Source organism: Plectropomus leopardus, chromosome 8, assembly GCF_026936395.1.
Source record: "Plectropomus leopardus strain MGB_pleo_1.0 chromosome 8, ASM2693639v1, whole genome shotgun sequence".
NCBI classification, from domain to species: domain Eukaryota; kingdom Metazoa; phylum Chordata; class Actinopteri; order Perciformes; family Serranidae; genus Plectropomus; species Plectropomus leopardus.
The window spans coordinates 24,992,175-25,006,628 of record NC_142183.1 but is presented as its reverse complement, the minus strand read 5'-3'; the positions used below and the strand labels follow the sequence as shown (position 1 = coordinate 25,006,628).

At 43.1% G+C, this 14,454-nt stretch overlaps 1 protein-coding gene across 4 annotated transcripts in view; it reads right to left on the bottom strand.

Moving 5' to 3' along the window:
- The window catches only part of unc5a (unc-5 netrin receptor A), a 308,725-nt gene that overhangs the window by 15,242 nt on the left and 279,029 nt on the right, over positions 1-14,454 (bottom strand). For 3 of the 4 annotated variants that reach the window (XM_088081238.1, XM_088081237.1, XM_042493167.2), the window contains 5 exons: positions 12,857-13,087; positions 11,819-12,118; positions 6,557-6,644; positions 5,916-6,084; positions 2,988-3,221 (listed from right to left, as the gene is read on the bottom strand). In XM_088081238.1, the coding sequence (XP_087937364.1) occupies positions 2,988-3,221; positions 5,916-6,084; positions 6,557-6,644; positions 11,819-12,118; positions 12,857-13,087 (1,022 nt within the window). The remainder of the gene's footprint in view (positions 1-2,987; positions 3,222-5,915; positions 6,085-6,556; positions 6,645-11,818; positions 12,119-12,856; positions 13,088-14,454) is intronic. The other variant, XM_088081239.1, reaches the window with a different exon arrangement.

The window sequence follows — 14,454 nt, the reverse complement described above, 5'->3', positions numbered from 1 at the left end:
CCATAGAGCCATGGTTACATGGCAAAACAAAATCTAGATATTCATTACAAAATCTCTACTGGATTAGTATTTCTGGTGGTCCTTTAAAAAGTCTAGCACTCAATAGAGAAAAACTGACATGAGCTTCAACCTCTGTAAAAAATAAATCCGACAGAAAGTGGGTGGTTTATAAATCATTTGACATGTTGTTTTTTTTTTACTTTACAACAACACTGGCCTCACAAAACACAGACATGGGGGTGTGAAGGGAGAACATTTGGTTATCAATAAACACCGGGATATTTTGTTATTGTTCCACTATTCAAACATGGATTATGCTCAGCGGTAAACATACGGAGCATTTTATCCTCCACACCAAAAGCTGACAGATTTGCAGCTGAATGTAAAAAGAACTAGCTGCATCGATCCTGAAAAGACACCTTGGTCGGCACCCTTCCAGTTTAATTAGATGACGATGTTAGGTCTATCTCTGTACTGAGTTGGAGGCTTGGTTCACTGCAGGTGTTTCAATCAGTTGTGGGATGGCAGAACATCAGTGAAGCTCTCCCACAGGTCTAGCTGGGAACAACTGAGTGCACAGTGAGGGCGCTACCAGACGCTGATCATGTCTCCTCTGCTGCTGCGCCAGCCTTGGCTGGGCCCATCAAGAGTGGGACACACATTAAATATTAACTTAATTGGTCCCGGCAGAGCCCTGCTAACATATGGCAAGCATCACACGGAAATGTCACTGTTTCCCCAGAGCCCCCGCACACTTAGGATCAAAGACAATAACATTGGTTCTAATCTGCTGTAATTGGGAGATAAGAGATTGCATGGTGCAGCGTGCTTAAGTGTAGCCTGAATGTGCGCGTGTGTGTCTGTGGGTGTGTGCACATGTCATTCTTGCTGATGGAGGCTTGTCAGAAAAGACTGACAGCCAGTAAGGGGAGTGGAGAGAAAACCTCAGTATCCCTTTTGGTTTCTACAGTTCTTCCTGCCACAGCCAACAGAAAAGGCAGAGAAATGCCTTTTCTGTTCTGTTTTTTTTTTCATCTCCGCACAAAAGTACAGCCTGTTTAATGCATGGAAAGTCGACTTCTCGTCTGAAAAACGGGGCGCAGTGCCTTAGCAGGCTGCAAACGCTGTCATAAAATTCACATGTGCTGAAGGTGTACTGTACATCAACTCAAACATACAGAAGGCTGCTGTGCCACTCCACTGTACCACCTACTGCTACTCCACCACCACTGCACGCTACAGTTAAGTCTAATGGTAGCCATAGTGAAAGTGTAATCATAAATGGTGCATTTTAAAGATAGTGATTAGTGATTAGGCTGAACCTCTCCAGGGAAGTTTAATCTCCACTCAAAGTGGTTAATGTACTTGCTAAATGAACTGTTCCCTCCATAATAGCATCAAGAGCAGTGTGAAGTCGAGATTACTAAACAGTGTGGGCCACATTCTAAATCACTCACTAAAAACTACAAAACCCTGGAGACACCGTGGCTTACCACAGGACCAGGTTGTGTGAGAGACAGGGAGCTAATGCACTCAAGGGCGTCAAGGGAGCTGCAGAGTATGGCAGCACAAGTGCTGGAGTCAACAAGCTCAGATGTCCTTTTCCTGGCTAAGAGATCGGGAGAATAGCAGAACAAGAGCTAGCCAGAGGGAGACACACACACAGAAACACACACACACAGAAAGACTTTTTGTGCACCAGCAGCCTTCCTGCATCCAACACAGGACATGCAAGGTCATTTCAACAGTCACAATGCAGCAAAACACCACTGGGTCACCCGATGATCTGAATATATATAGACAACCCTATCATTACAACTGCTGTGATAGCCGGTAAACAAAAGGGGCTGATATCTTCTGCAAAAAAACCCCAAAACAAACCCTCTGCAGAGCTGCACCAGCTGTAAAGGCTGCATCCCCTGTATGCTACATTTTACATTTATTTCTACGTAAGAACACAGTTGAATGTCAGCCAGCAATTTCCCTGAGCGCGCCTGCTATCATGCAATAGCTGTCAGAAACAGAGAAAGATAGCAGCAGGGGCAGAATTGAGCCACTAAAAGACAGATGTAAGCGAGGAGAGGTTTTGGTAATTCTCACCCCACAGCTAGAGCCTGTGTGAACAATTCTCATCTCATCTTCAGCTCCCTGAATGTGAGAGTGCTAATTTCAGCTTAAGCCCCCACCGCCTCCCATTGTTTATGTCCCACAGCCATCCATAGATTGTGCCGGTGGCAAACCTCTGCACAAGGAGGTCAGCCATTACAGCTGGCAAAAGTGGACTCGAGTGGGAAGTGGCTCTTGTGGCTGTGGGTGGTGTCAGACAGAGAGAAACAGCTTGGAGAGAGAAAGAGAGGTGCGGAGAGAAAAGAGCGAGAGCACAGGGGTTGCTGGGAAAAGATTGGGGCAGGCTCTCCTTTTAATTTACTAATTAACCATGCAAATGAAATCTTAACAGGCTACTCAGAGGCAGTCCTCGGGGGAGAGAGGAAGGCATTAGTGCTTGATTATACTCTGTCCGTGTGGAGTGCAAAAAAAGAGAAGCGGAATATGCTGTTGAACAAAGTGATGGGAAACTTCTTGGCCCACGGCAGCCGAGCGGAACCACTGACAGCATGAAAGGAATTAAACATCTCTGTAGACACGCACAAACTACACCCAGAGACTGTACTGTATACCATGATTAACCTGTACATATGCATTGTTTCAATAGACTCAGGGGGAACATCAACACCACAAATCACACACCCTTGAACTGCACATGGTGTAATCAGGCCTGCAAAATTGTTCAATTTACCATGGCTACGCCTAACTCCTATATGCGTGCGCTGATTTCTGCTAACCTTCCAATGTGATAGACAATGCTATTACACATAATAGTCTACCCATCACTCAGCTGATGCAGAATCCATCACCCATGCAATCTCAGCTTCAGAAATCGCCAGCCAAACAGAATAGCAGGCAGAACCACATTTGTCACAATTTACCTTAAAGACGTCTTGTGTGTCGTCCATGCAGTAGACCCTGATGTTGTACTCTAGCGTAGAGCAGTATGCATCAGAGAAGAGCACCAGTCTCAGGCGCTTGGCAGCGCCCATGTGCAGGGACTCTCCCACCAGGGCGAGGGTGCCCAGCTGCTCCGAGAAAAGCCGGCATGTCTCGGCCTCGAGCTGGCAGTAATAGGGCTCCGACACCAGCTCCTCCCCCATCAGCAGGACGTCCTAGAGAAAGCAAGGGAGAGGAAAAAAAACAATGTGTGGATGGAAGGTCAAGCACCCAATTTATGTAGGAGGGAAGGGTAATGTGTTTGCCTGGGTAGCTGATGTCTTTATGTGTGGGTGGTTGTTTGTAAATGGGTTGTTAGAAAGGTAGTTTGGCGCAGTAGCAAGGCCCCAAACTCTGTTCCTCCTGCAGTGTGACAAAGTAACATTTAAGCCAAAGGTCTGTAAAGGAACACTTCACCCCCCAAATGATCATTTCTATATCAATTAGTCATCCAGTGTAATGTTGAACTTTTGAGGAAAATGTTTTTCTCACTTGCCTCCATGGTGAACAAAGACTTGAAAGAACAGGAAACTAAACTAAAAGTCAAACTTATTTATGCTCTCTCTAAAGCCAGACTCCATAGACAAAAACAGCAAATTTACCTCCCTGAACACTGGACCTGTTGGTCTACCACTGCCTCAATCTGTAGTTCATTGTGTTATTGTGTGACTTTGATTAATCCAAACAAATCAGTGATGTAATGTAACAAAGTAATAACACTTTGTTACATTACATTACTGTACTACATGTGTGACAGTTGGTACACAGATGTTTTGATAAAGGTTTGTTGTTGTTAAACGCGAACCAGTTCATCAAGATTATTTTAGTTTCTGAATTGTTCATTAAGCATGGAGGCATGCATACTAAATATACAAATGGTCATTTTGGCAGGTGGGGTATTCCTTCAAGGTAATGTTATATATGTTCATGGGTAAAAGTTTATATCAGGGGAAAAAAAAGACATACTTGTTCTTGGTTTAAATTCCCTTTTCACTGCAGAACACGTACTCCATACTGACACAGAGACACACATTGCCTCATAAAAAGACACACATCCTATAGAACACCATCAATTTACTTAATAATGCATGAACAAGGTACTCAATTGACATGAAAGGAGACTCGAATAGATTCCTGACAAGAATGGATGGTGCTGAAGAAAGAAAAAACTGAGGAGGTGCAGTAAATATTGGATTGTTGGGATTTCCGGAATTTCCTTCAGCCTTGTCAAGAGATTTGTCAAGGAAGGTAAAAAAACTTAGCCAATTTATCTGCAAAACAACACCGTTGCCTGATGGTGAAAAGCATTTAAAGTCCCCCCCAAAAAGACCTGTCAACAGGCAGCGCAAGAATTAATTGGTACTTTAATTTGCCAAGCAGAAAAAAAGACAGATTTAAACATGTCAGAAAAGCAACAACTTGCATTTTTCTCGCTTTGTTACAAAGCTGAAGTGCCGAATCACAACTGCATCTCTAATAAAGATGACAGACTTGCGAAAATATCCCATCCCATCACAGTACGGGATAGTTTTATGAGATAATTCCACTGCTCTCCGGGCTAATTTGATGGGGACAAATTGGACCCAAGGTGACAACATTTTCTCTAAAATCCCATCATGCCAGTTGACTGACTCCTCTCATTACCCAATCAAGCTGAAGAGAGCATTCTGCCTGCCAAATGCCCAGCAAGCCCCTCTAGGATCGATTCAACCAGACACCATCTACATCAATAGAATTAGTATTGACACAATTCATTTGCTATGCAACCACAATGGAGTCTCACTTTTTCATCATCTTAATATTTCTTCCAAGTGGAGCAGAGAGCGGGGTGGCTCGATTACGCTACTGAGCGCTCACTCTATGAGCAATTAATTTCTCCCACTCCTTCTGCATTTTCGCCATCTCTTTAAGTCTTTCTCTTCTTTCTTTGGCCATATTTCCAATCCCCACTCCTTCTAATCATTCCTCTACATTCACATCACCTGCTCGTCCACTCTACTTTTCCCCCCTTTGCCTCCTTTCTCCAATATCCCTCCTCTTCACACTCTCTGTGGTGGCTTCCACTCTCATTCTCTCGTCCACCTGACACTTTTTTTTTTCCCTTTGGTGGACACGCAGTCAGGCCGTTGGGCTATATTTGGTCCGGCTGATGATTAAAAGTGCTGGTCTAACCTCTGCCTCAGACAGGCCAATCCATCCCACAGACACCCCACCGCTGCCACACACAGGGAGGCTGAATAATTTATGCACAATATCGAACATGAAAGAAGACCTACTAACACTCCGAAGCCCACCAGCACCCTTTCCAATCTCTGCGGATTGCGAAGATGTGTATACTGCTTCAAACCGCATTTGTTTGCATGGGTATGTGTGCATGTGTGTAGACACCAAACGTTCACTCCCAACTCTATCCTGTTGGAGCCCGGCAGTTCTGGTTACTTTCAAATTTCATGGATAGAAAAATGGGGAGGGAACTCTGTAATTGGAAGCAGTGGTCAAAAATGGTCAAGGAGCACTCAGGAGAGTACTTTGAGGATCAGTAATTTGCTTAGAGAATTTCTGTTTTGAGAAACATGTTGCCTAGCAACTCTTGAGCTGGAGAGAGCCTGTGCTTCGAGGCTTTTGTTCCAGCCCAATGAGAGAACACCTGATGGTCAATATAATTTAAACTCTATAGAGTGGATGAGTGCTGGGCCAGAGCTACCTCCTCCATACAGCACTGAGTGCTTTCCAGTGCCAGTTTCAAGTCACCACCAAGCAAGTTTGTACTTTTTCAAGGAGAGTGAGTTCAGTAAGACTTAACAAATTCACTGGGTGGCAACTTTGTCTGTCTATGGAGGATTTGTGCTGGAGTTATAGTGCTGTCTCACCTCCCAAGTGCCCTCATAGTTCTGCTTCTTGAGGCGGACGGCCCAGTTATCGAGGCATGCGTCAGAGCAGTGGTCCATGCTGAGGATAACTGGCCGGCTCAGGACCACCCCTGGAGGGCCACAACTCACAACGGGGCTAAGCAGAGTCTGGCAGCCGGCCAGGGGTAACCTACACCAGGGAGAGAGGAGAGAGAGCGGAAATGACTTCAGATGAAGTGCTTTTACTCATTGAGTTATTAGTGAGAATTTACTGGTCTCTTGTAAGCAGGATGTGATACTGTCACCTCTGCAAATGATCCAGCAGCTGTAACAGAGAATAATAAAAAACCTTCTGGACTCGCTGACTGGCTAGAGCTCGTGGTGATGACTGAGTGATAACATAACACTATCACAGCATGCTACAGTGACTGTGCCTTCTGAGACTGAGCGCAGCACGCCAGATAAACAGTGTTTTCCAAACAATTCATTTAACTTAAATGGTGCACACCCTGGTAAAAGGCTACGTTATTTATTTACATCCCTCCTCCACAGTACTGGCACAGACTCTTAAGCCTTTCCTAATGGAACAGTAGAGCATCAAAACAAACAGCCTAGTGGCATCCAGGGAAGACTGCCAGTTAGGCAGTGTTAAAGAGACCCACCTTAAATCTTCCTTCCTCTGAACAGTGAGATAAATCTCATAGATCTTTCCTCTGGGGATGGCCTCGGGAGGAATGAGCAGACTGATTCCTAATGCAAATAACAACAAAGGAAGAGAGAGGGAGAGAGAGAAAAGTGGTGGTGGTGAGGAAGAGGGGGACAGGCTCATTTGTTCTGACTGAACAACGCTTTTGTCATCTCACAAAAGGAAGCCAGCCCACTCGACAAAACTGTATGGCTGCAAAAAAAAAACCAAAAAAAAAAAAAAACAAATCTATTCTGAAGGTCAGAGGCAGCCTCCGTCAGGTACAGTAGATGCAAATCTCTGCACTGGCAGCCCAGGCGGCATGCGTCCCCACGGTCAACAATTAGCTGAGACAAAAGCACACACTGCATCGCAGTTTAAATGTCCTCCGTCTGCCACCAAGTAGATAATTGAGACCATGGAACAGACTACTCCAAGAAAATTACACTTCCCCAGGAGAGTGTGGGAATGCACCTTGGAGAATAGAGAGAGCTATTCAGGTAGTTTGAGTGTTGTGGCAATAGTGTTGTGATTCTCACGCCAAAATCATCCACTTAGAATCCTATTTAAGATGTGGTACAAGCAGTGACTGTGTGACACTATCTTTACAGTTTCCGGATTGTAAACTGGGTCTGTTTACCATAAAAACATCTGTTTGAATAAGGCAAAGGTGCTTTGAATGCTCACAGCCTTGTCTGAACCTATAAACTGTCTTCCGTGTGCTCGCTCTCAAACTGTGCTAAATGACAGCATATCTCCTCTGAGTGGATGCAAGTGCTGATTTTTTGTTTTTATGTGTCCCAATGAGAAGATGGGTGCCAATGCGTGGTATAGTCTACATGGCTTTGAGTTAATCCATGCATAAAATATCTGTAAGAGAGCGGGCAGAGAGGCAGAGAAAAGAGAGAGCGATAGAGAGAGAGTGATGGCAAGGAAAACACAAGAAGAAAAGACCTTTTCTTCCGCAAGATGCTGGCTCACTGGCACTGTCATTGGTTAATCTGGACAGCCTACAATGAGCCAAGTGAAAACACTGTCTTCCAGTATAATTATATAAGCTCTGTACTCAGCTAATGTGAGGAGGAGAAGCAAAATAGGGGACTAATGATGGTGTGTTTTTTTTTAAATAGTCTTTTATAAGACTAATCTTTAATGGACCATCTCTATTCCTCTGTCCGTGCACGTAGCACAAAACTGACACTTGTGGACATCGGCTGCAAATTCAACCAGCTCTGTCATGAGCGAATGGCCTAATTGGAATAATTTGTTCAAGGTTTTATTCCAGGAATCTTTCAGAGAGTGTGTTTGGTGCACACTCTTTAATTCACAGTTAGTCATCTCATCACTATGCTGAACATTTAACTATTTAGGGTGTGCAGTGTGGATGTAGGTTATTGACAAAATATTTTACTCCATCATGCATTTTAGAGTCTGTAAGACCTTGTTTCTTTGTATGATTTAATGAGTAGTCATGCCTTTTAAGATCAACAAGAGAACCTTTCACATGCACCTTTGGTGTCTTATCTTGTTCCTTAGATCATTTATAAACCAGTTCATATCACAGAGAGAAATAGAGTCTGAACACTAAACTGTTTTGTATGAAGTGCTCAGACACTTTTATGTGAGTTATCCAGGTACAAACCTATTAGGAAACCCACATGCAAGAGATTTAAAGGGCTGAATGGCCTGGGTCAGTCTCAACGAGACAGTGAGACGTTTATTGGACTGTTACTGATAAATTCTCCTTATTAATGTCCAGTGAGACGTATTGTGTCATTAATGCAGGTGTCATAAAGTTTCTGTAAATGTCCATTTTTATGTAAAGGCAATAACAATGTATGATATGTGCAATGCAAATAAAAACAGACTTGTTCCATCAGTATTTCTTCATTTTGCAGCAGATGTTACATTGTTTAGATAGAAATTTTCTTGTTTGTTAGAGGTATAGCAGCAAACATAACATCCTACAGGATCACTGAAATCTCCCTGTCCTTCCACAACACAGACTAACAATGCTGTATCTACTGTCTACTGAAACAATACCTGAGCAAAAACCGAGCAAGATAAACTGCTTTTACCGTCCAACCTTTGAATCAGATTTGGTTTTACTCACTGCCTTCTCATCTTAGGGTTTTCATAAATCACATTTACAGGTGGAGGCAGCCAAATTATTCATTAGTACCTTTTAGTTCTGGTCCGTTTCCTGTTCACACCAACTTATTACAAGTGAACCAAGAGCTGTAATCATAAAAACTTAACGACAAAATTGCACCAAGCAGCAGAGGCTCACCACAATAAACACATTTTTCTGTAGCCGGGAGGCGTGTGCAGGAAGGAATTCTTTGTATGGGTCAACATGCCGAACGGGATACATGACTCAGGTTTACAAGTTTATTGACTGGCTGTGGGTATTATCTTGCAGCAACTCACCTCTAAAAGTTAAACTATCCCCAACTTTTACTTTGGCAGCTGAATCAAATGGCTGGAGATAGTAAGTAGATAGTAAATCTAACTGGCAAGTCAAAAGAAACAAACCCAAACTTTTTCCCCTGGTTTGATGATGAAAGTAGCTAAGGAGTGAGAATTCTTGCTTCCTTCTCATCTCTGTTGAGAGTTGCACATGTGCTATACTGATCAGGCATTCACAAAAAAATGGTGGCATATCTGATAAAGTTTAGAAACTGAGCCACAACCCAGCATTTTAATTACCCTGGTAACAGGACTTCAGTTAGGAGCCGTTAGAGGTTGTGGGCAAAAATCCAACAATGTTTTGTACAGTTTTACGCACGTTTGAGGGCGAGCGGTCAATATGGGGTCATCACAGTCATGTTGAGTTTCTGATTAAACATGACAATTAACTTTGTTCGTTTGTTGTTATCTAATAAAATTTAGATTTAATTTCAGTAAGTAAAACATCTTGTAAAGGGGCCAGTAAAATTGCCTTTGAACAAGTAGATTTTTGACCCATTTGCCCAACCCTGCTACTAAAAAAAAGTTTGGTGGGCTCTCATCCAGCATCATTAGCGCTACATGGACTGACACCAATTAATGCTGCATTTTAGTGCAGCCTATGTTCTTTTCTAAAGTCATGTAGACCCCTAAAATATTGTTGTGAGCATTATTATTATTATTAGCTGAAAGTGCAACTAGACCTTTTATATCATGAGACGAGACAGAACCCAGAAAAAAAACCCTTGTCCTGATCATACAATTATAATTTTAGCATCATTTTAGAAGCTGAACTAAATACATTTGTTAAAAAGTTAACATAACATAACTTTTAGGCACGTCATCATGAGTGTGGGGATTATTCCTGAGATGTCAGAGCATGAAAATAAGTTCAAGCGTGTTGTGCATTTTAGCACTTCCTCAAAAAAAAAAAAAACAACTTTTTACCACACACTAACTTTTCCAGTGTTATTATGGGAGAAAATGCCTCTTTTTGTCCTGTTTCTGTCTGTACCTTTTTGTCTATTTATGATATAAGTTCCAGTCTTATAACACTTAACAATAACAATAATAACAATAACAATAACAATAATAATAATAATAATAATAATTTTCTTTATTTAGCACCTTTAAATGCAGTTGTTTACAAAGTGCTTTGACAAACAAAGCAAAGGCAGCAACTCAGGGAACAATTAAAATAAACAGACAAACACGCCAAACAGGGATAGGCCTAAAACAGTCAAACTAAGAGGAAAGAACAAAAAGTGTATACTTTTGATTTGTTATTTCTTTTTGAACTCTTTGTGACCCTCAGAGAAGCAGGTCAAAAGCTCACACAATACACATAAGGTGCAGTAATGTGCAGGATGACGACAGACCGTGTAAAAACTATCGCTGTGGCACTGTGATGTCACCCTTTGGTTTGTGATCCCACATTTTGTAGGCTCAAGTCTGGCATTTTGGCCATCGCCATCTGCTTTTTTTAAATAGGAGACAGAAGCGGTCATATTTGGATGAGAGGGTAGAGCTGTGGAGGAATAACGGGTGGATCAGACTGTAGTAAAACCTCAAAGAAAGCCTGTCACTCTAAGTGGCCACACCCTTAATATGTGTCACTATAAGCCTTAATAAACTGTAAAGGAGCGAGTTATACAAATTCACCCCTCATGCTATTGTCAAGAAGGGGGAAATTAACTATAGAGACCAAAAATGTTCCTGTAACCAGGCTGTAAACATGCTTCTTTCTGCTGTAAAGCTAGGCATTTTTAACATGGGGGTGTATGGGGATTGACTTGCTGTTGGAGCCAGCCTCAAGTAGCCATTTAAGGAACTGCAGTTTTTGGCCCTTCTGTGTTTGCTTGATTTCTCAGCCGAGGATGCAGGGGCATGTCTAACGAGTGTCCTGTGGTGGCCGCCCTGAAATTGGATTGGCCATCCTAGGTGCCGCCCCATTATAACTGTCTATTTGCCCAGTCAGTCTGAACTGTTGGACGAGTAAACAGAATTTTTGTTCACAGGTGCAATTCAATCTTAAACCTGAGAGGCGGTAATGTGCCGTAGTAGCGTCTAATCTAAATAGTTTCCACAAATACTTTAATTTATACTTTGTTTGTTCGTGCAGGATTATTTATTTCAATTTTTGTAACTTAAAGTTTTTGACACTTTATACTTGCTATTGTACTGTTGACTTTTGGAGGAACTATTTCCTATACAAAGTATGGAAGCTTTATTTTATAACTTATATTATTTTGTGTGGTGTCACTCTTGTGTTTTGATTGGTAGGTCTATTATCTTTTAAACTAAAATATAAATAGGAATGTAAGACACTGCAATGTTAGTAATTGAAGTAGGTATGGGTAGTGGAGACAAAAATGGTAAATTAAAACTATGCCGACAAGCGTGCCCGCAGCAGAGCTCGTAGTTCATGCCATGCCAGCGTAAATCTGTGCCTCACCTGGGCCATCCCAGAAATAAAAATCAAAAATAACCTCTGGACACGCCATTGCTAGGATGTTGCCTCTTGTGCATGACTTCCTGTCATTTGATTTCCCACATGGGTCCATTATGAAGCTGGATGACATCACGAAAGCTGTCCAATGAATGAGTTACCTTTCAGTCAACATGACTTAGTGTTTATATCTCTTGGTTTGTTTTAAAAAAAGTGAGAAAACACACTGGACCAAATTCAAAAGGCAACAATTTGTCCTTTTCTTCATCTAAACCAATTTAACTAAACAACAGGCGTAAAAGCACCCTTAGAGACATATAAGAAGATAAACAAAGTACCCACCTGTGTTGGGGATCGTCAGCCTTCCTCCCAGGAAGTTGAAGGTCCCATAGGAGGTGTTCGCCACATCGCGGGGCAGCGTTTTAAAGTATGTCTGAGTGGACAGCCTGCTCACAAACTCAGCAGGGTCCGAGTTGAGCTTCCCGTTGTGCAGAGTGTGAGAGCCGTTGGGAAGCGGGTCCAGCAGAGGCCCATTTGTCATTGAAAACTTCCCAGCGGCATCATGGCGGGAGCGCAGGGTGCCTTGGTAACTGGTGGTGGTGGTGGTTAGATCAGGCTGGATGGTGAGCAAATGCGAATTCTCTGTTTAAATAATAAAAAAGATAACAGACAAAAGCAAATGTGTGAAACTCCATGAGTGACAGGAGAGAGAGGGAGGGTTTGTACATCACAGAGACAGACCTCACACTCTCAAAAGCTGTTGCAACCCACAACGAAAACTGAAACAAACACAGGAAAGACACATGGTGCTGAAAACTGAAGACTCACACACCCTTGACAATACACAAACACAAATTCCACCCAAAGCCAGTCAATTCCCATCCCCTCTCTCTCTCTCTCTCCCTCTATCTCTGTCTGTCTGTTTAGCAACCACACAATCAATTCCAAACAGAACTCACATACAGCTTAGCACCCAGAATGTATAAAAGGCTTTTTTCACGGTGAATCACAGGCACTGCAACCCAGTTCCCCATCTCCATCCAACTCAGACAGTTGTATTTCTATTACTCGCTGGTAAACCTCAGAGGCTCCGCACAGGCAGTAAACAGAGTGGGTACATTTCCTGACAATGAGGTGGTGGCGAAACATAATGTGTCAGGCAGGCAAATAAACAGCTCGTGCACAAAACACACACAAACACACAACATAATACATCTTGATCAGACTAAAAACTACTGTAAACGCATTCTCACCACCTCCACAGCCACACACAAACACAGGATCAGTGGGACATGGAGATGAGTGCTGCACGGCCACTGTGGGCAGACGGACAAACCGACGGACGCACAGACGAGGGTAGAACAAAGAACAGTGTCCTACTGCTGTGGGGGGGAGGCCTGCGTGGCCGCGGTGCCCACACACCTGGCTTGCTGGGCTTGATGCCCATGGGCTGGAAGCCAGTGGTGAGGATGGAGGAGTCCGCCACGTCGGCATCCAGGCCCTCCTTCTTGCGTCGGTAGACCAGGACTACCACGATGAGCAGTAGAGTCAGACACAGGGCCACTGCCACCATGCCCACGTAGAGCGCCACATCCTCGGCCCCGCTCACGGCTACAAAGAGGAGGACACAGGACAACAGAAAAGAAATCAAAAATCATGACTGAAATGTTGAACGTGTGCTGCTGGAACATCTTTTAAAATATTTTTGGAAAGATCTCACTTGAGACTGTTTAATGGCATGTTCAACATTCCTTGCTTGCCATCAAACTGCTTGACTTTGTCCCTGACTTTTTGATGCAGAGTTAAGAGAGCCAGCATCGGAAAATACTTAAAAAAACATCTTGATTTTAAGTTTTTTAAAAGCCTGAAGCTTCAATGCCAACTTGTGGACAATGGAAAAGGTGAAACAGCCAGTTTCTAAAGCAAGTTTGCTGTATTACCTTTCCTTATTTCTGCACTGGATATATATATATATATATATCTATCTTACACTCGCATGTTTTTTCTCTCCCCTGTCTCTTTCTCTCAAAGCACACAACACGCCCAAGAGAGACAGTGCAAAAATGAAGGATTTGCTTATGAAATTCTAGCAACTCTTATTGAATGTCTCTCTCTTTCTCCCAAAAGTACAGTATGAAGATGACAGCTAAGCCCAGACAAACAACGTGTGAGTGCATTTGTGTGTATGCATTGTGCCTGTGTGTTTTGCAGGAGAATGGGATTTGCTACGGCTGTCTCCCAGGGCTGGGGGAATTTGGTGGCGGAGGTGGAGGATGCTCCTGGGGCCTTTGTGGAGGGCCATTGTCCCTGGGAGCCACGGGGGCGTAGCGCTGTCAGCTGAACACAGTCAAGGAGGGGACGCATTGAGCGGCGCAGCTTTGAGGGATGGAGAACAACGACAAAGGTTAAAGTGCTGCAGGCTGGCGTGTGGTGAGTCGACAACAAAAGGAGGAAGACTGACGCGGGAGGAGGAGAGTGAATGTACAACGCTGAAAATTAGACATAGAGAAGGACGAAAAATAACAGGCAGACAGCATGTGCCTGTTACTGACAGCATGTGTGATTTACATTCCAGCATGAGCACTGATAACACGTCCAAAAGGGTTGTGTCAAAACCACCATGATTAACATTGGATATTACATATTTCGATGAATATCTCCAGACTGTCGTGGTGTTTTTCTACCAATGTGAAATCCTACCAATCGGCAGGAACAGCGCTCAACCTTGGAAGCACCAATTTAACAAGTTTTAATTGGTGTTAGTAAATCTGTGATATGAGAATGGCACAATTAAATTACCAGAGTGCTAACAGTCAAATTTAAAAAAAAGAGGGGAAAATGGTCAAAAAGTATTCTTTCTCTCTGTGTCTCACTCTCATCTCTATTCATCTCTTTCATCCATTTGTCCTTGCCTTCTCCTTTTGCTTTGAAAAATCCATTTCTTTGGACAAAGCCGCCTGACATACCCAAGTCTTTAA